The sequence below is a fragment of the Gopherus flavomarginatus genome, chromosome 5 (assembly GCF_025201925.1).
Source record: "Gopherus flavomarginatus isolate rGopFla2 chromosome 5, rGopFla2.mat.asm, whole genome shotgun sequence".
Classification (NCBI taxonomy): domain Eukaryota; kingdom Metazoa; phylum Chordata; order Testudines; family Testudinidae; genus Gopherus; species Gopherus flavomarginatus.
The window spans coordinates 140,993,852-141,019,555 of NC_066621.1; the positions used below are offsets into that span (position 1 = coordinate 140,993,852).

Genomic DNA, 25,704 nt, shown 5'->3' on the forward strand with positions numbered 1-25,704 from the left:
AGGACCCTGAGGGGGTCGCGAGGTTATTACATGCGTGGTCGCAAGCTGTCAACCTCCACCCCAAATCCCACTTTGCCTCCTGCTTTTATAATGGTGTTAAATATATAAAAAAGTGTTTTTAATTTATAAGGGAGGTCAAATTCAAAGGCTTGCTATGTGAAAGGGGTCACCAGTACCAAAGTTTGAGAGCCACTGATCTAGCATAATGTGTGTTAATGTTGAAGGCCAGGGTGGCTGTCTACGGAGTGTTGAGTGCACCAGAAGTTTGTTGATGCTCAACCCTTCTTGCGAGTAGAGTTGGGCAATGTTTTTTACAACACATTGGTTTTTTTGTTGAAAACTGCATTTCGGGGGGGCCTGAAACTATTTGCCAAATTCAGGTCAAATTCCATGAATACCTTTGGTTGGAAAAAACAGCCTTTTAATTTCAAATGTGGCCAATAAAAAAGGTGAAGAACAGCCATATTGAAACAAAAAACTCGAGGGAGGAGGGGCACAAAAAGCAAAATTTGTTTTGAGTGGACCAAAACGTTTTGGTTGATACAAAATGATTTTTTTTTGTTTTTGATTAAAAGAAAAAATGTTTTGGTATGAATCAAACCAGATTTTTTTATCTGATTTTTTTTTCAGTTTGGCTCTGTACCAAAAAAATTCATTATTTGTGCAGGTCAAATAGTGAATGAGTAACATATGTTAGTATCATAGATATATCTTTTGGAGTTTATGCAGTATATTCTTCCACTATGAAAAGCATTTCCAAGCAGAATGATAAAAAAAAAAAAAATTAGCAAGTGTTGCTGTCCTCTGTTCAAAACATCAGTAGAAACTTCTCAGCATAATATATATCAGCAAATGATGTTATATGTATACTTTAAATGAACTTCAGTATTGTTCTCATAGTATGTTTGTTGGCTTAAAATCTCAAAAATGGCAGTGATTCTTGGATTGTTCCTATGTTTAGGTGCCCCATTTAATACACCTTATAGGGGTCTTACTTTCAAAGCCTGGATGATCTTTTGAAACTCAGACTCCTTTTTAAATTGCCTCAGGTTGGGTTCCCAAAAATGGAGACACCCATAGTTGTTAGTCCCTTTTGAAAATTAAGGCCTTGATCTCTTTAATCAGCATGAGTTTTCTAAGAGCCTTATGATGGTAGATCCATGATATGTCCATCATATTTATATATTTTACTCTTCAGTCTGACCAGCTACCACAAAAAGACAAAATATTGTAAATTTGTATGTGACTCAATCAGAGCAAGTCTTAAAATTTAAGAATCTTTAACAAATGTGGTTTAAAAAGGTCACACCTTATCGATATTAGGATGTGCCATATTTTGCAGGATCCTACTTACCTATGGGGCTTGTGAATACTGAAAAAGGTTGGTTATTAAATAGCTATTAGAATCAGCATCGTCAGAGTAGGACTCAGAAGTATCTTAACTCCATATTGACTTCAGGAAACTGATATCTGTAGTTAGTAAGGAAGTGGTAAGTTGGGTAATAATACAGTTTTCAGGCATTTAATTTATTATCTTGATCACTTCTTTATTGATTTTTATATAAAGTGGGAGATTGTTTTAAAATTAATTATCAAACTTTAAAGATGACTGCTTAGGGGCTTTTTCACTGCCACTTGCACTAGAAGAACCGACATGCTCATTGTTCAGGAAAATAGACGTTTTAAAATGCTATTCCAGTTGCATATTGATTATTGGCTAAACCAGAAATGGTTTCCAAAAAACTAACATTGGTTTGACATGAGCACATATTGATAATAGGATGGAGTTTTGCTGTGTAGAATTCATGTGTGGACACAGGGATGTCATTTGGGGGATCTGAAAAAAACTGTAATTAGCATGCATCCGACGAAGTGGGTATTCACCCACGAAAGCTCATGCTCCATTACATCTGTTAGTCTATAAGGTGCCACAGGACTCTTTGCTGTAATTAGCATGTGCGTCTGAAATAGCATAGTTCAGAAATCCTCTTAATTTAATTCCAGTGTAACTAGGAAGTGAGAAAAGTCTAAGTAACTATGGAAACAGGGTTTTATGAACTTGGGGGAGAGTATACATGTAACTTCTTTTCCCTCAAAGAATGTGAACAAAATTGTTTTTACTGACTGGTATCCTCATTTATTATATTTGGTTACTCTAGAAGTAAGCGTGGGTGCAATAATGTTCTTCTGATGTAAATATCCGTAGTTCTAAGGGCACAAATGGTAAATAAAAAGATATGTATGTTACTAAAACTTTTAAATTTTATTTTTTGTTTCCCAGGAGCTGGAAGCCATTAGAGATGCATTAATTCCTTCTTTGGCCTGTGCTGCAGCTAGAACAGGTGACACAGATGCACTAAAAGCCATAGGAGAAATGGTAAAAAATTAAACTTTTTACAAATCTTTTATTTATAGCTTAATACAAAATGCATTGGTAAGAAACTGGAAGCAAGCAATATGTCTGTATAATAGAGTATGGTAGTAACACCAAAAAAAAATCTACATTTTTAAGTTGCACTTTCACAACAAAGAGATTGCACTACAGTACTTGTATGAGGTGAATTGAAAAATACTATTTCTTTTGTTTATCATTTTTACAGTGCAAGTATTTGTAATAAGCAGTACTCATTTTGATTTCATTACAACACAGAATACTATATGAAAATGTAGAAAAACATCCAAAATATTTAATAAATTTCCATTGGTATTCTATTGTTTAACAGTGTGATTAAAACTGGGATTAATTTTTTTAATCGCGATTAATTTTTTTGAGTTAATCGCATGAGTTAACTGCAATTAATTGACTGCCCTGGCAATAATTCTTTCCTTGCTATTTTTAAATATGCAGGTTCTTTCTGGTTGTATTTAATATATGTATGCGTATTTATGTGTGCGTCTATGAGTGGTGCACATTCTTAGATTTGAATATTCATTCTTTATGACGAGTGGTCAGGCATTGTGGTAGGTTTGATGTGGCGTTCGGACCTGTACTTTTCCATTCACAGATTGTTCAAAGTATTGGAACTGGAGAAGTCACCAAAGAATTTCTTGATGTGGTAGAGTATCTTTAGCCTTTTGTGAAGGTTCCAGAGCTGAAGGAGGTGCCAAGGATGGTCCTGATATACAAAACTACTGTTTGTTACATCCATAGGTCTATGCATCTCAAAGTATACACGTTTACCCGTGACTACTGGACACCATTATGGGCTTGACTAACCAATTAGTTTCATATAAGCTTTTGAGAAACAGTTGCATGCAGGGGCGGCTCTAGACATTTCGCCGTCCCAAGCACGGCAGCATGCCACGGGGGGCGCTCTGCCTGCCGCCCTCCCAGCGACCGGCAGAGTGCCCCCCATGGCATGCCACCCCAAGCACACGCTTTGCATGCTGGGGCCTGGAGCCGCCCCTGGTTGCATGTTTAACGATTTTTGGTCTTTGGATTCAAACTCTAACCCTGGAGTAAGTATCATTATGTGACTGAGCCTCTGAACCAACCAGCCTCTGATGTACCTCTTTCCTTAGGAGTTTGTGTGTTTATGTTGTAGGGTGGAAACTTGAGCTGTGAAGATTATGATGGTCGAACTCCACTTCATATTGCATCAAGTGAAGGAAATTTACAACTAGTTGAGTATTTACTGAAGTATGGAACAACTGTTTACGCTAAAGACATGTTTGGTGCTACCCCACTGAAGTATGCAGTCCAATTCAGGTATTAAAAAAATACATTTTACACACAGATCTATGAGAACGCTAACCCCATCTCATTTCAAATGTACATCACTTTCAATTACTGGGTTTTGGTCAGCACTCTGCAATAGTGGAAAGCTGTGATCAATTCTGTGACAGCAAATTCTGTAGTTTTAAAGGATGTGTTAAATGGGTTGGCTATTTAGGAATTGTAGCTGAAGAAAACAGCCTTGCTGATGCCAAATCCCAGAACTAAATAAATCAAGATTCTGTTTTTTTTATCCCTGCCCCCTACTCCAAGACTCCATTATTTGTGGTGAGATTTCTTTATAAAAGAAAAATTTGACTTATTGTTAATTTTGTTTTTGAAGAAGGGAGAGTTCAGGAACTAGAGCAATACAGGAGAGGGGGCTGTCTCTTTTTACCTTCCCTTCCTCATCAGGAATGGAGGGTTTTAAAATAAAACAGGCTACTCCAGTAGGCTGAAGGGTTTTGTACCCACTCTCTCTTTCTGGGTCACCATGTTTCTGATTTCTCTCCCACATACTCCACACATTTATCAGCAGAGGCATGCACAATAGGCATGTGCTAGCAGCCCCCTTCAGTGATTCTCTCTCCGTGTTGGCAGTGACACCAATAATCCTTGAAGTTGGTCTCCTAGGCGGTGGTGATCTGTGGGCCAGTCATTCTGCTGGTCTTTATCCTATTGTGTAGGTTTATAGTGCCACAATTTATCAGAATATAAAAAGATGTCAATCACTGAAGCCGTAGTATTATTAATACTAATAAAGACTTGTAGTTTGGAGATTTACAACCTTATTGGTCCTCCCACCCATTTGAAGCCACAGATTGACTCTGTTTCTCACTTACCTATGCTTTCTCTGTTTATTCACCCTATCCTTTAGGCCATTTGTCTGTATTTTTGAGGGACAGTGCCCATTTTTTACTTAACAAAATATTTATCCTTTTTCACTCTGTGCCTCCAAAAGGTCCCTCAAGTCCAGTGCATGTCCTGGTCTTTCTCTCCAAATGTCTCTGTTATAGCTTTCAAATGTTGGCAGGTTCACCTGTTTGTGTGGGCTGGATCTGGCTCCCTGTGGAGTCTGACTGTTCTGTTTATGTAACAACTGAAGAAATCGCTGCAAAAGGATGTAAGGTTTTTCCCTTCCACAGGAGCTCAGAAGCTGGCTTAGCACTGATCCCAGTTTCTGCTAACCCAGGACTCTCAAAGCTCTGGATGGCTGCACATTGTGCTACTGCTAGACCGTTGTGTGCCCCTTACATCTTTATAGTTGTCACTGTCATTATCTTATAACTATCCAAGCCTTTTTGATATAAGAAATATTTATAAAAGTTGTACACACACATACACACCCACCCACCGACCCCAAGAACCAACTAAAAGCAAATCAAACAAACTTGCAGTTGAACAGAGGTGCCCCTAGTCCAGTGTGAGAAAGCACTGCATCACTATTAGATGTTCCTGCAAATCAGATACCTGCATTTATTTTACCACACCCAACTACTGCCTGAGGAATTTCACATGAGTTTGTTGTTTGGATTCCTTTTCATTGCCACTCCTATATTCGACTCCTACTATGCCTCTTTAAACCTGTACACCCATTCTGAAATGGGGAGTGGTAAAAGAAACACGAATCCTAACTATTTTTAGTTTTTGTTTGTTTGTGCCCTTATCAGAATGAGAGGAAAAGCTAAATAAATATGTCATTTTATTGTCTATAAAAATAGCTTCAGGCCTGTACTGCTAAGATACAAAACTTTATACTGAAGCTGAAGTGGTTCTGGACATTAGAAATCTTGAGAGCTAATTTACCTCTGATGTAGATGGGGGTGTATGAAATCAAATATGTGCTAAAAAGATGTGATTACTACAAAATATATTTGAATTGCATTCATAAAACAACTGCCTGTTGAAGCTGAAGAGAAACAATATTGGTGTTAAACTTTTGCATTTTATATTAAGCAATAAAGGGGGGAGGGAATGCATGTTTTAAAAATTAATACTAATAAATATTCTTTACTTTATATCATGGTCAGAATTGCAAAATATAAAATTGTGCTTTTTAAAACCATCTAAGAAATAGCCTTAACTTCACAGACCTTTGCACCAATTGATTCCGTTTTCTGGAAATTAATATTTTAGTTGAATTGGAATATAATCACTGATTTATTCTGTACAGTGTCTACTCTCAAAAGCTTTGTTTTAATGTGTGTGTCACTTCTCTCAATGATTTGCGTTTTTTTAGCTACTCACGTACATCAGAAAAATGACTGGTGATTTCTCTCTTCACTTACCATTAGTATAAATGGTCACAATTTGTGTTTCTGCCAAAAAGCATCTTAAGAGAGCACTGTTAACCTGTAGGCAAACAAAATGGCCTATATCAACAGTGGTCTCATGTTTAATCTCTTATAGCTTTCCTTAATTTTTAAAAATTAACTTGATATTTTCATTGCTGTTAAAATTGGAGTTCTTTTAAAAACTATAGTAATCTGCTGCATGTCCATCTTCCCTCCCATAATACATGTACTCATCCTCTTTATTACTGTGTATATACACATTCTCTTTTATTATAGGGCACCTCACACAATATCTCACCCCAGGAGATAACGTAGGTCCGTTGTTTGGACCAGTCAAAGTTAGCTACATCCCTTTGACTGCCATTTTCCCAGTGCCTTAATAGTGTGTTAATTTTCAAAACTGTAAAATAAATACTTTTATAAAGTAAACTTTTCTAAGCATGAAACAGGTGTCTCAGATCAAAATTTCATATATTTTATTTATTATAACCTTTTCCTTCTACTTTAAACTTAAGGACTAAAATGGCTGCAAAGAAAAAGTTGTATACAGTGTGTGTTGCACACTGCTGTGAGAACGTCGGAGACTATTGTTGGTAAAGTCACTTCCCACGTAAACATGCATTGTAATACTTGAAATCTGCAAGGTTAGGTTACTTTATTTTAGTACTTCTGGGAGAGAGGGAAAATCTACACCTCACGCTGGCTCTTTTAAATCACGTTGTAGTCTGTCTGATATTATACAGTTTCAGAGTTTGAAATTCGTAGTGGTTCAACATTGTGAAAGTTGAATGAGAAAAACTGAACCAATCCTGTCATAGCCATCTTAGCTGCTAGAGAAGCAAGGATCAAAAAGAATAAAGCTAATCAAGTTTAAACATACGTAATACCTGCATTTCTTTAAATGGCTGGTAGAAAGTATAGCCCAAGGTCCTGAGTCTCTTACACACGGGCTTAGTTTTGTGCACTCACGGTACATAAACTGTTGCTCAGAAGTCCTTGCAGTATCATTGTCTTAGGTACTTTTCTAAGGATAATGAATTAACTCTGATAACTCAGATTACCACCTATGGTGAATATTGACTTTTTAATGGCGACAATGGTATGTACCAGTTTTTAGGGATCCCAAAAGACTGAGGGCCAGATCATTCTTCTTGATCTTAGGTGTAGAGGAAGAGATAACAGGTGAAAAGAACCCATGCAAATGGCCAAAAAATTGTCAGAGGAAGGGAAATTTGAGCACAAGTAGCAGGAGCCCATTTATGGCTTTTGGGGAACTACTTTCTGCTGGCAAATGTATGTGGGAAATACCCACAAAACTTAATTCTAAACCTGTCAGCACAGATTCCCAGCCTGCACCTTCATACCTCCACATGGAATGAGAAGCATGGTTTTGTGGTTCAGACATGATTGTAATGCAAGGAGAGCCTGGTTCCTGAGCTGTGTTGTGTTACCAGTTAGAGTAAGGAGCCATGGGGACTAGCGGAGAAGGTCTGGCCCTCCATCGAGGCCCTGAGATTGGAAGGATTTGTGTATGGATTTAAGGTCATCTGTGGGGCAGTAGGGCTGCACCTCCTACCGCCTCTAAAGATCTCCAAATTCTGTCTACTAGACGAGGATCTGTTGCAGTGGAAACAATGGGCTCAAGACCATTAAGGTTTCAGTTTATATTTTAAAAAGAAAGTCTTGCCCACACACACTTCTGTCATCCCTATCAACTCTGTTCAATATATTTATTTAATGCTGCCAGAAAATGCCACAATGAAGCAATGGTCTTTTTAGGAGTGTTAGAAATGCCGAGTACTCCAGGACAGACCACTACCAAGGTAGCCGATACAGACACTGTTTTCATGTAGTCCTGTACAAAATACAAATTTGTGAGTAAATGTAAAAGCTTTTCTGCTATAATCTGTTATAGTTTTATTTTTCAAATGAGTACTAAACTGCTTGATACGTTGTGGGTAAATCATACTCTTATGAGTTGTATTATGTAAAGAAAAATAAATACAGCACTAGTTCCTACTTGCTGTCTCCAGGAGACTCTTACTGACAGACAGCCATGTCTCAAGGGACTCTTCTGATAAAATATTTAAGATAACTAGACCAACTTACAATATGTGCAGTTGCAGTACCTGATCATGCTTACTTTGCTGCAGAGAAACAAAGAAATGAAGATTTAAGTTTCACTCTGGGCAAAAAATTGGCCACATGATTTAAATGCTAAAATTCCATTGAGCAACTGAAAGAATTTAATTTTTGAAAAGGCAAAATTTTAAAAACCTTGTCATAAAGTTGTTACCAGAATAGCTTATAAGGAAATGCGGATCTTGTATCAAATTTAAAATTTTATATTTTAATTGGGCTTCAAATCATGATAAGCTTCAAGGTAACTTCTCTTTGTCAAGATGAAGATTTTGGAACACAAGCTGTTTGACCTACAGTCCAGTTTCAAAATGGGAGGGTATTATAGACTTCAAGAAGACTAAGAAATGTGGAATAAACTGAACATACATTTGAACTTATTTTTGTATTTGTTGATGAATTAATATTGAGTGACTGGTTTGTTCCTAAGGTATTGAATCCAGCCATAGATTGTTGATTTGGTTAATGAACAGCCTTGTACTTTTCACTTTAAAATGTTCCTATAGCCCCCTCCAAACAAAGTCACAATAGATGTGATTATACTTGAAATAGACATTTTGGAGCAGTTATGTTTTTGGTTGGGTTAAATTCTGCCTTTCAGTTTGGGAATTAGGCAGCACAATGAGGGCCAGTGCAACCATTTAGGCACCTAAAAGTCCCCTCAGGCGAGGAGGTGGAGTGGAGGTGAGCTCGGGGGGGTGCGCACGAGGAGAGCTGCCCGCAGTAATGGGGGTGGGGCGCGCACAGGGGAACAGCTCCCCGCCCCAGCTTACCTCCACTCTGCCTCCTCCACTGAGCACACGGCCCAGCTCTAAGTCTCCTCCAATTAGCACCGCAAGCCTGGGCGGGGAGGAGAATTAGAGCAGCGCCAGTGTGCTCAGTGGAGGAGGCAGAGCTGAGGTGAGCTGAGGTGGGCTACCCAGACAGGGTTAGCTTCTGTGGGGGAAGTTTCCCCAGGCAGAATTAGCTGACGTGGCGGGGGGGAGGAGAAGAGGGAAGTTTCCCCAGGCAGGGTTAGCTGCCGTGGCGGGGTGAGGGGGAGAGGGGTTAGCTGTCGCGGTGGGGGGGGGGGGTAGCTGCTGCAGGGGGGCTCCCTGGGTGGGGGGCTGAGTTACCTGCTGTGGGAGGGGGCGGGGTTAGCTGTGTGGGGGGTGCAAGATGGAAGTTTCGCCTAGGGCGCGAAACTTCCTTGCACTGGCCCTGAGCACAATAAATTAACATATTTTCTTCTCTTGAGACCTGGGTCCAAATCCCACAGGGCATTAGGTCAAGTTCTCCAACTATCATATTTTGGCTGATCATTTTCCCACAACTCGATATAGTGCCTCTTTATTATTACCCTTTTGGGTAATATATGCTCTATTGTCAAATTTTGCATACATTCCACAGCATTGTAATCCAAACAACAAAGTTTTAAGGAGTCATTGCAGTGGCCTCAGAGTTCTGTGACTGAGGAATGGGAGCCGGGCTGGTCATGTAGATCCTATCATATCTATCAGGCAGAAGAATGCACTCGTGGGAGAGGGCCAGCCAAAGCATGACCATGGGTGGGATTAGTAGGCCATGAAGAAGACTGTATCCAGTTGGGAAGAAACTTAGCAGAGGGGTATTTTGTGGGAGATTCTCCCAAAGGTCAATAACAATCTAAATTTATGGGTGCTTATATCATCCATGAAGTCATAGGAACTTTGGCATCTCTCATTTTAACCCACAAGGTTTCATTGCTAACATTTAAAAACAACAGAAATCTTACTTTGGAGAGAACCAAAATGCCTGCCTAATCTATCCCTTTATGTGGAAAATACACACAGAAATACTGTTACTCTGTGAATGCCTTCATTGTCTATCTGCATTTCAGTGCTTGAATTAACAGGAGCTAGAAATGGGGACAGTCAGGGGACAAATAAATAGATTCATATTTGAAAGGTATTTATGTTCCTTTCTCTTTGTTTTGGATTCAGTAATTGAGAATGTAGCATTTTTGTTAATTCAGTGTGCCAAGGTAGTTAAATGATGTGATAAGCCTTTGCCTCTTCCTTGCCCTACATCAGTGCAGAGGAAACTGGGTGGGGTTTAGTGGCCTCTGATGTGAAGGAGGTTAGAGATTATCTGTTGATCTCTCGTCTCTTTAAACTCAGGCTCCTTGAATGGAGAACATACTCATCAGTCTCTCTTTTTTTTTTTTTCTTCTTTTTTCTTTTTTTCTTGGAGGGGAGGGGTGAACAGGACATACCAATCTGAAAAATGGTGAGAACTAGTGTGTAAAATCTGTGTTTATGGAATACTTGTTTTGGTCTGTAGATGTTTTTTTCCCCAGGATATTTAATTGTTAAAAATAACTTTTTCTTATTATCAATTTTTTTCATAAAGGCATATAGAAGTGATTCAGTTACTGCGTGAAACTGGAGCTCACCTTTCCAGCCAAGAGCTAGAGAACATAGGAACAGAACTTTGCAGGTAAAGATGACCTAAGTTTAGATATTGCATTGTAGCATGATCCAAGTGTCAGAAGCCCAGCTAGCTCTCAGCCAGGTAGCTAGACAACACAGCAAGCTCAGCTGGGCTCAATGAGCCTTCTCCAGATGTGTGTGTGTGTGTGTGTGTTCCTGATGGGGCAGGAGAGCCAGCAGCCTGCTACTTGATCCTTGCAGTAGCACAGCAGCTGCTCAGCTCGTACCATGCCCACAGCTGTACCTGCCCTGCCTTGGCTTCCACTTCTTGCTCCAACTCTTGTTCTGCCTTGACTCATGTTGGCTTCAGTCTAGTCCTGGTCTCCCTGCCCTTTTCTAACTCAGACTCTGATCTATGGCTCGGCTTCCTGATTGTGACTTTGGCTTACCCTTTGGCTTGGTGTTCCCAATTCTGATTCTGGTTCTGACCTTTTGGCTTGGCCCCTCAATCTTGACTCTGGCTTCATCCTTGGATTGGTATCTGACTCCTGGATCTATGCTCGCCGTTACTCTGGACTGCCTCCACAACCACCAGGTAAGGTCCTGCTGCAACCACTAGGTAGGCCTCCCATGCCCTGGCATCTTACACCAAGTCAGCTATGCTAATATGCAGTAGTTACAGTTATGTCATCATCATCCTGTTATCTCTATTTTCAAGGGTAAATGATTGAGTTGTTAATATGCCCAGGACTTACTTTGAAATGGGAAACAAACAGGAGCTTTATTATTAAAGCAAACCAATGTAGTTGGGTATAAATTACCGGAGTGATACAATAATATGTTAGTGCAAACTAGGGATCCACACAAGGGGGAGTTACAGCACAGCATTTTGGTGTGCACTACAGTTCACACCTCCATAGTCTGAGCTGTGGTGCTGTCATAAACAGATTGTTAAGGGTTAATGTCTCTTGTACCTGTAAAGGATTACAAGCAGGGAACTGGACACCTGACCAGAAGACCAATCAGAAGACAAGATACTTTTAAATTTGGGCGGAGGGAAGCTTTTGTGTGTGTTCTTTGTCCGTTGTGGGTTCTTCTCTCGGGGGGTCTGAGAGAGACCAGACATTACTACAGGCTCTCTAAGTTTCTTTTCTAATAGTAAGTAAAAACAGGCGGTTTAGGTTTTTTAATTGTTTTACTCTATTTGCAATTGTGGATCTGGCTGGTTAACTTTTATATGTGTAGTTGCTGGGAATATTTTGATTTGTATTGATACTGGGGGGAAAGTTTCTTTCTGGTGTCTGTAAGCTATAGGACACTGTAATATTTACATCTTGAAGGTACAGAGATAATTCTTTACTTTTTCCTTTCTTTTATTAAAAGATGTCTTTTTTAGAAAGCCTGATTGATTTTTTTTCCCTTGTTTCCCTTGTGTTATTCCAGGGGATTGGGATAACTCACCAGGATGGGTGGGGGGGAGACGGGAGGGGGAGAGATAGAATCTCTCTTTGTTTTCCTTGAATCTGTTTGCCTCTTGGTGGAAGGGAAGGGAGATGCTGCTCTGTATGGTGATTTAAGAGGTTGGATCAGTATCTCTCAGGATAGCCCAGAGAGGGAAATTCTGGGAGGGGGAAAGGTGGAGGAATGGTTTATTTCTCCTTTTTTTAAGAATCCAAGGGATCTGGGTTCTTGGGGTCCCCAGGGAAGGTTGGGGAGGTCAGAGTGCCCCAAAACACTATATTTTTGGGTGGTGGCAGTGCTATCAAATCTAAGCTGGTAATTAAGCTTAGAGGATTCAGATGCTAGTGTATCATTTTCTGAACTCTAAGGTTCAGATCTGAGAAGGAATGCTATGATAGGTGCACTGTAGCAAGGCCCTACGGGTTGTAATCTTGGGTTGTAATCTTGATTCTGACACTGAGTTACTCTGTCTGTAAAATGGTGATTTTGATAGTAACCTGTTTCAAATGATGTGAGAACTGTTTCTCAAATCCTTTCAAGATGGAAAGCACTATATAAGTAATTATTATATATGCCAGGGACCACTGGGTACCTGGCATATACTATTTTGGGGCTAGAATTAATAACTAAAATGCAAGTAAAGGGACAAAATTTACTATTGACTGTGTGATATATCTGAAGTAGTATAGCAGAACTCCACAAGTGAAATGGAGAGCATTATGGAAAATATGTAAGTGGATTTGAAGCAAGTCTGTCCCTCTTCCTGATGCATTTTTATACATTTTTTTTTTATTACTTTTGGGTTGTAGTGAACTTGTGTTTTTGGTGTCTAGATCTTGCGATTAGAGCACCAGGGACAATTTATACTGAAACAACGGAGTGGTTTTATTCAAAAAGAATAAATACCTGTACTATGGAGGAATACTTCAACCTTAACTGTAGAGCGAGAATAGCTTCTGCCTCAAGAAGAATAACAAGAAAATCTCATAAATAAAGGTTCAGACCTGCAAATTAGTGAGAACTCTAGCCCCAGTTCACCATGCCACTTAAGTACATTCTTAACTTTAAGCAGATACATAGTCTTATTGACGTCAACATTTTCCATACACTGCTTTTCCATGCTGATTTTTCATTAATAAAAAATTGCAATATTTCATCAACTTAAAAGAAAATCATATGGCTTATTTTCAGAGGTGCTGGTGACTCAATCACCTGCAGTTCCCACTGAAAATTGTGTAAGCAGATTCTACAATTCTTAAAGTAACAGGCCTTTCTTTCTTTCTTTCTTTCTTTCTTTCTTTCTTTCTCATTCCCCCAACAATAAATTAAATACTAGTCCTCTCACCCAGACAGAATACTGAGCAAAGTACATTGTACCATGTCTTCAAGGGCTACTGCTCTGCTACCCCCACAGAAGGTATGGATTCCACAGTCGAGGGCCCTCTACTAATAACACCTTGCTACCAGCTCTTGGACATCTAAATATAGGGACTCTCTAAATATAGTGCCTCAACTGTTATGACAATACGCAGAAGAGAGATCTTTGGCACATAGCCTGCGACCAAACCATATAGAGCTATACTACATATTTCCCAGAACATTGCAGGTGATGGAAACAATGGAAAGACTTTTCAAATTAAGAATTTGCTAACTCTGATCCACCTGTCAGAAGTATTAGGGGAGCAGCTCAGAAAATTACATTCTTTCACAAATAAATTGACCCCATACATAGCCCCTTCTGCCCTCTGCAGAACCTGTTTAACTGGCTAGCTTGATAGTAGTAATACAAAAATGAGAGCATGTAGCTTTAAACAAAAAGAGAATGTGATGCAATTTGTTGTGGTACATTCAGGGAATATTTTATAGACTGGATCTGTATTGTGTGATCTCTTGTATTTTGAATGAAGTGGTAATGAACTCCTAAGGCTTTTGAGGCATTTTAAATTGGTTTTTAATGGTATTAAGCTAACAGGACAAAAAGAAACCATTTGTTTTAAAACTATCTCCTGTGCCGAGAGTAGAATATACATATGTGGAGAGGAGAATGAGTAGGCTTTGTGCGTGGAATGAGTGCATGAATTTCCTTGTCTTGAGACTTTCCACCACACAAAATGAACAGAGCATGAACCAGCTCTTTCACAGCCACCCCACCCACAGACAAGAATAGTGGCCTCACACCTATGGGGAACCCGGGACTACTGCATCAGCGTAAATCCTGTGGCCATGTCCCTTTCACTGACCTACACAGAGCTGATGTGGAGTCCAGTTCCACAGTGCACGTGGTATTGAGAGAGACACTGAACTTTGACTTTTCAGCAGGGCACTTCTGCACAAGGGAACCACTTCACTTATACTGCTCTAGACGGCCTTCGATGTCCCTTTACAGAGGGGTGAATTTCCTCCAGAGTCTATGAGCCAAAATGCTAAAGTGTTTGTAGGTAATATTGTTTTGTTGCAGATGTTCTGTCCTTCCAAGGTGTTAGGAATACTCACTTTGGGATATCATAGAATCATAGACTTTAAGGTCAGAAGGGACCATTATGATTGTCTAGTCTGATCCCCTGCACAATGCAGGCCACAGAATCTCACCTACTCACTCCTGTATCAAACACCTAGCCTAAGTCAGAGCAACTGAAGTCCTCAAATCCTGGTTTAAAGACTTCAAGGTGCAGAGAATCCACCAGCAACTGACCCGTGCCCCACACTACAAAGGAAGGCGAAAACCCCCCAGGGCCTCTGTCAATCTGCCCTGGAGGAAAATTCCTTCCCGACCCCAAATATGACGATCAGTTAAACCTTGAGCATGTGGGCAAGACTCCTGATGGCCAGTTTATATCCATTTGTTCTTGTGTCCACATTGGTACTGAGCTTAAATAATTCCTCTCCCTCCCTGGTATTAATTCCTCTGATATATGTATAGAGAGCAATCATATCTCCCCTCAGCCTTCTTTTGGTTAGGCTAAACAAGCCAAGCACTTTCAGTCTCCTTTCATAAGACAGGTTTTCTGTTCCTCGGATCATCCTAGTAGCCCTTCTCTGTACCTGTTCCAGTTTGAATTCATCCTTCTTAAACATGGGAGACCAAAACTGCACACAGTATTCCAGATGAGGCCTCACCAGTGCCTTGTATAATGGTACTAACACCTCCTTATCTCTACTGGAAATACCTCACCTGATGCATCCCAAGACTGCATTAGCTTTTTTCACGGCCATATCACATTGGCGGCTCATACTCGTCCTGTGATCAACCAATACTCCAAGGTCCTTCTCCTCCTCTGTTACTTCCAACTGATAGTCCCCAGCTTGTAAGAAAAATTCTTGTTGTTAATCCCTAAATGCATGACCTTGCACTTTTCACTATTAAATTTCATCCTATTACTATTACTCCAGTTTACAAGGTGATCCAGATCTTCCTGTACGATATCCTGGTCCTTCTCTGTGTTAGCAATACCTCTCAGCTTTGTGTCATCCGCAAACTTTATTAGCACACTCCCATTTTTTGTGCCAAGGTCAGTAATAAAAATATTAAATAAGATTGGTCCCAAAACTGATCCCTGAGGAACTCCACTAGTAACCTCCCTCCAGCCTGACAGTTCACCTTTCAGTATGACCAGTTTAATCTCCCCTTTAACCAGTTCCTTATCCGTCTTTCAATTTTCATATCAATCTCCATCTTTTCCAATTTAGCTAATAATTACCCGTGTGGAACCATATCAAATGCCTTACTGAAATCGAGGTAAATTAGATCCACTGCATTTCCTTTGTCTAAAAAATGTGTTACCTTCTCAAAGAAGAAGATCAGGTTGGTTTGGCACGATCTACCTTTTGTAAAACCATGTTGGATTTTGTCCTAATTACCATTGACCTCAATGTCCTTAACTACTTTCTCCTTCAAAATTTTTTCCAAGACCTTACAAACTACAGATGTCAAACTAACAGGCCTGTAGTTACCCGGATCACCTTTTTTTCCTTCTTAAAAATAGGAACTATGTTAGCAATTCTCCAGTCATATAGTACAACCCCTGAGTTTACAGATTCATGAAAAATTCTTGCTAATAGGCTTACAATTTCATGTGCCAGCTTTTAGATGATTTGAGCAAAACTCAGTGATTTATTCTTCCAGGTTATTCAGTTTCATTTTATTGACCACTCCTGCACCATCTTCCTAAGGAGTTTTCTCATACTAGGCATTGGCATATTGGTGAGGCTGTTGCATGTGTTCAGCCTGGTTAGAGTTGCCTTTGGAACAGATAGATGTTTTACTGACTCCTCCTCCTGTCTAATATAAGTGACCAACATCATGGCAATAGGCCCAGCCCCCAGAGTGTGTGGAGAGCCAAAGCTGACTTGTTCCTAAGTAGCATTCAAGGACTGGTCTAGCTAATTTTGGAATTGTCAGGAGTCATCTTGTATTGTTCTCTACCTGAATTAAGATCCAAAAGCCAGTTTTTCTCACTGCTTCTCTATTGTCAAAATAATTTGGTTTTATTCTGTATTCATTCATCTCCATGGCCAGTGCTTTTGCTGTTCTAACGCTAGCCCTTAATTTCCTTATCTTTAGACATAAAATGATTTAGGATTTAGAAATTGAAGTGGTCGGTTTAGTACATCAACTAGGACATCAGCTAATTACTGTAAAATGTCAGTTGGAATTCATTCTAGTGCATCTAGTGTAGGAAATTTATTTGCAAACAAAACGCAATCACGTTATCCAGTCTTTTAGCTGCCCCTTTTAAGAGTTAATTCATCCTGTTGTTTTTAGAAAATGAGATGAGGAATTTGCATTTTTAAGATGTTTAGTTCTTTGATCTCACGTTTCCATTTTGTCGAGATGAGAACTAAGTTTTCTTACCAGTCATCCCTTAGAATCTTCCAAATCTGTTTTCCTACTGCAGGAGTATTGCTGTCTTTATGCAAAACAAAACTGTGACAAGTCCAAGGCACGTAAAGGTGACTCCCCAAATTTGTTCAGAAAGCTACTCCACTAGATCCAGTTTAGCCACAAATTTGGTTTATACTGACTGGTTTTTTGACTGTCAATTAAGTGAATGTCACCTGGTCTGAACAGTCTGTGCTCAACAAGGCTGAAGTAAGGGCAGGAGGGAGCAACCACTCATATCACTCACTCATATCCTCAGACGTTCAAATATCAGTTTATGAAATCCAAGGATGCTCCTTTTCAAACCTGTTATCAGGATAACATACCTTTTTAAGTCTGATCACAGATGTTGGGATAAATTATAGTTCTGAAGGTACTGGGACCATGCTTCTAATACCTGGTTAACTTTCTGAAGAAATAAAATATGAAGCATGCTTTTATAATCTTAATCTCCCATCTCTCCTTGCAGTTATGAAACATGAACAAAAAGGCCTGGGGACACTGGATAATATGAACTGTATCCTTGAGTGCACTCTTGATAGAATTATTTTAGTCCCTCACAGAATCACTACCTTGCATATCAAGAATCTTCACCAGCAGAGAAACCTAATTTCTCTACTGTCTGGGTGGTGCTGCAGCTACAAATATCTCACCATTTCCCAGTGGCTTTAGTTACACATTGAAGAAGCAGGATTCCCACATGGAACTGTATGTCAGACTCCCCGAGAAAGATGAGGTCTATCCTGAGCTCACCAAGAGAAAGGAACTTAGCCTCCCCACCCTTTGCAAAATCCCACAAATGAGTCAGCAGTACCTCATGGTAAACACTATCAGTAGCCGCTAAGAAACTTGTAATTTCTTCTAAGCCAGTTAAAATGTTACCAAATTTTTATTCTTATTTTGCTGTCACTGCAATGTGTATTTTAAAAGTCATGAAGCACTGAGGATTCACAGCCTTCGTAACAGTTTTTGTGCTTGTAATCTAGTGCAACCTGCACATACTAGCTAATATTATTACATTTATCACTTTTCCATCGTCTTGACTCTTCTACAATCAAGTCATTCTGCCCATAGTGGAAATTCCTGTATTATGTAACTGTTCTATAATCATCCTTCCCAAACGTTAAAAATGCAATGGTAGTCTCATCTATGCTTCCTGCCTACTATGTGGTATGCCAAGCGGCACAAGAGCTTTGCAGTGTGTTGTTTTTCTCTCTCAACCAGTGTTGAAGAGTTATTTGTTTTGTAGGGTGGGATTTCCTTTTTTAAAATAAAAATACAAGAAGCCTTGAATGTTTGAAACTGGGCTAGTATTGAAACATGTTCTGCACCAGACACACTCCCATTTTTCTACAGAGCTTTTTTCCATCTGTGCAAGAAGGAAGCTCCTGTCTTGCAAACTTTGGGATCACCTCAGAAGCTTCCTTGGGTATGTCTACAATGCATTTGGGAGCAAGTCTTCCCGCTCGAGTCCAAAGACGCATGCTAGCATGGTAAAAATAGCTCTGTAGATTGCACTTTGATGTTGCAACTTGGGCTGGAGTATGGGCTTTCATGGCCGGAGTGGAGTTGGCATCCTGAGACCAAATGTCAAAGCACCATCTACTCACCTAGCACAAGCCCCACTAGCACAAGTCTGTGAACCTGGCCAGAAGGCTCTCTCCCAGATGTGGTGTAGACATACCCATGTGAGACATTTAGGAAGGTAGCTCTTCTGTTGTAAATTAGGGGAGTCTGCAGTAGCAGGGCTTCTCTCTTGTGCTCCTTCCAAGGCATGCCAGTGGCTCTCCTCTGGAGTCGCTCTCCTCTGTTGCCAACCTGTTAGGTGCACAGGAGGCTTCTGGCTGTGGGTAGGAGGCCCTGCAAACCTCAGAAGGTACATAGCAGTGAAGTTCCTGTTATGCAGACCTAAAGAGATTTCCTTTTTGGCACACCTCTGAAATTGGATTAAAGTTGTTTAGAATCAACATAATGTCTGTGAGATGCAAGATGACCAAGCCACTTGCATTCTTCAAGCATATCAAATTGATTGACCCTTTTCAATTTAAAAATCTCATCTAGGTCTTTACCAAAACCATTCCCCTGAAGCAGTAAACCTCAAAGGATGCCCCTGGCCCTATTTGGCTTTGATATCCTGGAGGGGAAATGTAAATTGGCTGTGAATTAATCAACAGGATAGAATAAAGGTCACATAGTGACAGCAGTGAAAACAAGTAATAAACATTTATCTCACTGGTTTTGCTCTTGGTTAGGATACAGTGGTACTAAATTATCTGTTTGTTCATTACCCATTTGAGCAATTGTGACTTGATAACCTGCCGTTCCTAGTTTTTGTTGTTAAACCTATGATGATGTCAGCACATTTGGACAAATCCAGACACAGAGATTGCATGTGTGCCACTACAGTCTTGAAGGTCAGCACCCTTTATTTGGCCTTGAATTAAAGCCAAACCCAAAAACTATTTTTTTTCCACTTCAAATTCTGTCATCCCACAAATTTAAAATAAGCATCTGAATTGTGGATGTGCATTACATAGTCAGTCACCAAATTGAAGCAGAGGAATTTTTTTTGCTAATCCTTAGGTGAAATGCAGGGTAATCAGCTAAATCTGTTTTATTTTTGGCTGGATAGTTATTCAGCAATAGTTTAAATTAACAAACTTCTGATGTGATTTTTTTAGATTTGCAACAGCCATTCATTGTTACAAGAAATCCTGATCAGTGAAGAGTATTATTTTTGTTTGTTTGTTACTGACTTAGAAGCAACTTCATAGTTTCAACCTCTGTGGCAATTTTAACTCTGATTGCCCTCTCTGAACAAGAGCTTTTGGATGGGCAGCGTGCAAGAAACTGAAGCAATTTTGTTTGTGGTGCTAACTGTGATACCATCTGAATTACCTGGGTTTGTTTGGTAACAGTGTTTTTTAATGTGCTCTTCTTTGGGCATAGTGATTTTTTGATTTGCATGATGGGTGGATGATAGACCCCTTTTTGGCAGCTCAGCACTTTCCTGTCCAGACTTTGAGAAGCTCTTGATTCTCATCATCTGGCTTTGATTTTTATAGCCAGAGAATCTCACCTTGCCTGTAGCAAAAGATGAATCTTCTGAAACAAATAAACTTTCATTTGTTGAGTAGCCACTGCTGTGAGTTACTCATTTCCCTATTTTTCTAATACTCTTGCTGTCTTGTGCAATTTATAAGGGCTCTTCCCTTTTAACTCACTATTAAACTCCTCCCTTTGATCTGTTGTCAGTGGGAAATAACCATTTTGCAACAACATTACTTTCCATTAGTGCTTCCTCAACATTTCGTCTCTTACCTATGCCTGCTCCCACTATTAAATTTCTCATACAAAACAAAGACCCTAACTCCTCTCCGTCTGCCCCATCCCATATCCCTTCACGCCATCTCAACAGCCAAAGGCACAGCCTTTGTTTTCTTCCCACCCTCTCAGGCTTCTGCTAGGAAAGACCTTGGAAAAGCTTTCTTCTCACCCACCCTCAGGCTGCTGCAGTTAGAGGTTTCCACTCCCCTTTACAGATTTTTTTTTTAAGTACCTAAAAATAATTATCAACAGTTGAGAAGTGGCTTCAGACTAGCAGGGAATAACAAATTTTGCAGACTTGACTGCAGAATGACCCTCCTACAAGCTGTCCTGGCTGTCTGCTGCTGAGATCTCACATGCCTTTACTGCACACACACATACACCCCTTCCCCAGCAGTCAAGTCTGCTCAGCCAGTCCACCACACTCAGGAGCCTTTCACCTTCCTCCTTACCCATTGCCTGCTGTTCTCAGTACTCCTTTCCTTCAGAAAGAGAGCGACATTCAGGGCAGCAGGTCATATGCCACAGACTAAACAAACAAGCCTCTAAACTAACAGGCCTTTTCTGTCCTTCACTTCAGTGAGATCCAACCTCACTGGAGAATCACCGGGCTATTTCTGTTCAGATATTCATCAAGTAGTCAATATTAATGTTTAAAGGCCTTACGGCTCCAGAGCTAACATCCTCTTGAGATGACTGGGGGTAGCCCCAGTTCTGAAAGTGGGTCAGGTTGCAGATCTGGGAAACAACCTTTCTAAGAAGCCAGCCAAGTTGCTGAGGGGTACACATTTTTCGTACAGCTGGGGGGGAGGGGCTCTGATTGGTTGCTTTTCCCAGGGCTGCTGCCGCAAGCAGGCTGAATTCTCCACTCCATCCCCAAGCAACCTGCACTACTCTCGCAGGGGATGGGAAGGAAGCAGAAAGAGTCCAGCGGCTCATGATGGCTCTGCTCTCCTGCCCTCCTGTGAGCAATGGAACAGCTCTGCTCCTCCCATCCTTGCATCCTGGGAAAGCAGAGAGGAGATCCCAGTGCAGCTCCGCAGACTTTTGGGGTGGAGTGAAGCACCCCTAGAGCTGTAGGAGGAGCAGAGGTGAGGCTGAAAGGGGCAGAATTGATTTGTGGATTGAGGGGCAGGATTGATTTGGGGTCAGAAATAATTGCTGGGGGGACAGGCAGACAGATGGCGGAGTGATGGTGAGACCCACCCACTTTTTTCAGACTACATGCTGTTCTATTGTTTCAGCTTGTCTGCACGTGACTGTTGCACTGGGGCACATCCAGGTGTTTTTCACACCACAGAGCTAAAAACACATTTTTTAAATGAAAGATTAAGTTCTTCAGATACTAGTGGGGCTGCCAGCAGGCCTGCAAGAAACTGCCTGTGGTGTCACACCGCAGATTCAAAATACACATGTCTTGATTCACTTTGATACTGTATAATGTTTGTCATCTAGAACTGATGGGCTTAGACCACCCTTAGCAGACTTTTTTTTCTCACTATGTGTAAAATGGCTGTTTATTGGCACTGAGTTTTATAAATTGCCCTTAATTTAACATCCAAATACTGTAGCATCATTACAATTATCCAAATGGCACCACAGAAACCGCTGATAGACTATTAACATTAATGCTAGAGGCAATATTGTATCAGATATATTTATACAACTTTTGGAGTTTGTTTTTAAGTGCAATATTTTGGTAGCATGTCTGCTGTCAATCTCTGTATAGTAAAATTTATTGAAAATGCAAAACTCTGCAACTCAAATGTGGGATAGCTCCCCCCCCAGTCCCCTTTAAACGGCATTTCACAGGATAAATATTGTGTTGTGAAATATGAAACTGCGTATCTTTTTTCCCTTTTAGTCATAGTCACACCCACTGAGTGAAACTAGCCTGTTGTGAGTTGCTTATAATACAACCCTGTTAATTTAGGAACTGATTCATCAAGCCGTGTTGCTGGCTCAGCTGTTCAAAGCTTTTGTAAACTTATCCCTCCCTTGCTTGTCACCCCCGCCCCCCCTCCTCTGCCCTGGCAGTCATGCTAAGATTGTTGTTGGTTTAGTGTTCACATTCGTTTCTCTGATAGTTAAGAGAACACAGTATTACAGTGAGTTTCCCTTACAGATTTAGAAAAAGTAAACTGTTCTTAATTGTTCTTTTTCCAGCCTCGCTGCTAATGGCGATGTGGAAGGGTTGTATGCCTGGTATCTAGCTGGTGTAAACCTGGAACAAACTGGGTATGATGGCAGAACTCCCTTACAAATAGTAAGTGTGACTGTTGCTTTACTGCATGTGGAGCTCTGTTAATCATGTGTTCTGGCATATCTGTTTTGACATGTCAGATGGTATTAGGTTGGGCAAATTAAATGCCACTTTGGTTCCGACCATTTTGATTAAAAAAAAGTCTTTACTTCAAATTAATGATACTTCCAGAACTTGTCAAATAATAAGTCATTCAAAGCCATCATTCTCCCAACTCTCCACAAGTAATTAGAGATTTCAGTCAGGCTTTAAGTAGTTTTGCATGCATGTGTACATGCAGACAAGACATGGCAGTACTCTTTACATTTCTGTTTACAGGCAGAGGCTACAGGGCATGTGGAGTTCCTAGACTTTCTTAATCAACTGAAGATAAAGCAGGTAATGGTTATTTTAAAAGTTCTTGTTTGTTGAAATGAGCCTGGGTTGTCTTTTTTGTTGCTGCTGCTGTCATAGGATGGTTTTGTAGTTAAAGGCCCTGGACTGGGCTTGGAGAATTCTGAGTCCAGTTCCTGGCTCTGCCACAAACTTCTCTGTGACCTTGAGCAAGATCTTTAACCTCTCTGTGCCTCAGTTCCCCATTTATAAAATGGGGATATAATCTAAATAGATTGCCTTGTCTGTTTAGATTATAAACTCTTTGGGGCAGGGACTGTGTCTACACAGGATCTATACAGCACCTAGTACTATGAGATCCTCAATTTCATCTAAGTGTTACTGTAATGGAAAAGAAAGAGAATTTACAAAGTAAAGAATGCATTAATGAGTTTCTTCTCTGCAGGTCTGACAACCAATGGTACATCAATTTAAATTTACTTAAGTAAACCCAAATCAGGAATATTTCTAGTCAGAATCAAAACAGACAAACTCAAACTACAACCATGCAAATACTTCAGAGTTTACATATTTCATTCAAAAGGAAAATGTCATTTTTTGTAATGTGTGCAAATAGATTACGCTTATAGCAACGAAGAAAATACATTAAGTGAATTAAACATTCCCCAAAACAAGTATCTTGATACTTAAACCAACAAGTTCCTTTCATGTAACTGTATGAATCTGTTTCATTGGATGTGACTTAGGAGTCATTGGGCAGAGGATGAGTTTAATTAGCTAAACAATCTAATAACAGCACTAGAGAAAACAGCATCTTTGGGAAATATGTATTGTGCCTTCACCAGAAACTTAAAAAATCGATTTCAGAGTGGTAGTCATGTTAGTCTGGCAACTCCCATCTTTTCATGTACTGCTATATATATCTTCCTACTGTATTTTCCACTCCATGCATCTCATTAAGTGGATTTTAGCCCACGAAAGCTTATGCCCAAATAAATTTTAGACTCTAAGGTGCCACAAGTACTTCTTGTTGTTTTTAAAGAACAGAGTGACACTTCAGCTCTGGTTACAACTGTTTTTTGGGGTATGTCTACACTGCAATTAAAAACTCGCGGCTGGCCTGTGCCAGCTGACTTGGGCTTGCATGGCTTGGGCTGTGGGGCTGTTTCATTGCAGTGTAGACTTCCAACCATTTCCATGTCAAGATTAAAAGACACGATGGGTTCATTTGCCAGAACAACAACTTGGGATCACTTCATATCATCCCACTCCTTTCTCATCTCATCCTTGGCATGTTTTGATGGCTTTTTCATCTGTCTTGTCTGTATTAGATTGTAAATTCCTCTGAGTAGCACCCTTGCCTCATATGAACACCTATGGCACTACATAAATGATAACACACACTCTGGCTCACTGGCTAGAGGACAGATTGTATTGTAGTTAGCCAGCACGGAAACCAAGTGGCGCAGATCTTCAACTAGACTGAATTCAGCAATGACAATTTAACCAGTAGAGCGTTTGCCCCCAGCTATCCTAACTCAGGATTTTTTTCCTAATAATGTAATTTAGACAATCTTAATTTAAAAAAAAAAAGAGAGAGAGAGAGACCTGACTAAGCACATGTTAGGAATTATTGACAATAGAAGACTTGAGTTTAAAAGGCCTCACAGATTCACCCTGCCATTGTAGATCCTGAATCAGGACAGTAGGAGAGATCAGGAATTTCAGAGATTGTCTGAATTCTAAATTATATGCACTGAATGTAAAAATTAACAGTGTTGACATATATCTTCTCCAGCCAACAGTCAAATGAAACTGGGAGAACAGTCAACCAAATCTTAAATGATGCGTGAATCTTTGGAGAAGATTTACCACTGAACTTGCCACTATAACTAGAGGAATTTTAAACACTTACTTTTTTTTCTCAAAATTCTACTCTGATGCAATCCTCTCACGTTGGAGATTAGATATCTCTTTTCCAGTGTACTGGAAAATCTAAGATATTGGAGAGGTTAAAAAAAAAACAACCCTCAGGATGTTTAAAAACTTTGAGTTGGATTCTCCACTGCTATGCACCTTGGATAGTCATTTACACCTGTACAAAAAGGATGTAAAACATTCCCATTGGTGTATGTGAGTGAGGAATTCTCATTGGTAGCATTCTATACCCACTACACTCTGATTTAGTGTTTCAGTAAGATTCAAAGATTTGTGGTGCCTTTACATTCACCTCAATATGATATCAGACTGAGAAGCATGTCACTTTAAATCTGTAACTCTCATATGGGCCATCTCTTGATCCTTTTTTTTTTTTTTTAATCTTCCCTACCTATAGGAAAGACAATCTGAAGGCATTCCTGAGTGTTGGATTAGAGTTTACTCAGTAGGCTACAATGTAAGCTCTTCTTGGAAGGGCTTCAGGCAAATTTGAAGTGGTCCACACTGCATGTCTTAAAGCTAATTGTTTCTTTATATGATTTCTCCATAGGTTATGGAAAATGAGCATTCCTGGAAAAAAGCCAATTTTGAACAATTAAACAATACCGGGCAATAATTTAAAAAAAAAAAAAAGAATTAAAAAAGGAAGGTGGAGATGATCGCAATTGCTACTAGAGTATATTGGGAACCTAGAATTAATTTAGAAATATATTTACTTTTTTCTTATCTTTTAAGATTATTTTCTTATGGCTGATATTTTAAATTTATTTTAAAAAATGAAAACCTGTTACAATAGCATGTCACATCTCAGTTTAGGTCCTTTTTCAGTGCCAAGTGTCTGAGCATATAGCTGTAATCAAATGAGACTGGAATGTCATGAGATAGTGTCTCTTACTGTATAAATATTTTATTTTATTTTTCTATAACTAGTATGCTGAATTTTTTGTTTTCTATAATTGGGACGC

At 39.8% G+C, this 25,704-nt stretch overlaps 1 protein-coding gene across 2 annotated transcripts in view; it reads left to right on the plus strand.

The window, feature by feature from the left end:
* ASPG (asparaginase) overlaps positions 1-25,476 on the plus strand; it is a 78,867-nt gene extending 53,391 nt beyond the window's left edge. For both annotated transcript variants that reach the window (XM_050954155.1, XM_050954156.1), the window contains 6 exons: positions 2,282-2,377; positions 3,546-3,709; positions 10,519-10,605; positions 22,372-22,471; positions 22,787-22,846; positions 25,290-25,476. In XM_050954155.1, coding sequence (XP_050810112.1) covers positions 2,282-2,377; positions 3,546-3,709; positions 10,519-10,605; positions 22,372-22,471; positions 22,787-22,846; positions 25,290-25,355 — 573 coding nt within the window. In that variant the 3' untranslated portion in view covers positions 25,356-25,476. The remainder of the gene's footprint in view (positions 1-2,281; positions 2,378-3,545; positions 3,710-10,518; positions 10,606-22,371; positions 22,472-22,786; positions 22,847-25,289) is intronic.
* Positions 25,477-25,704: the final 228 nt, after the last annotated feature.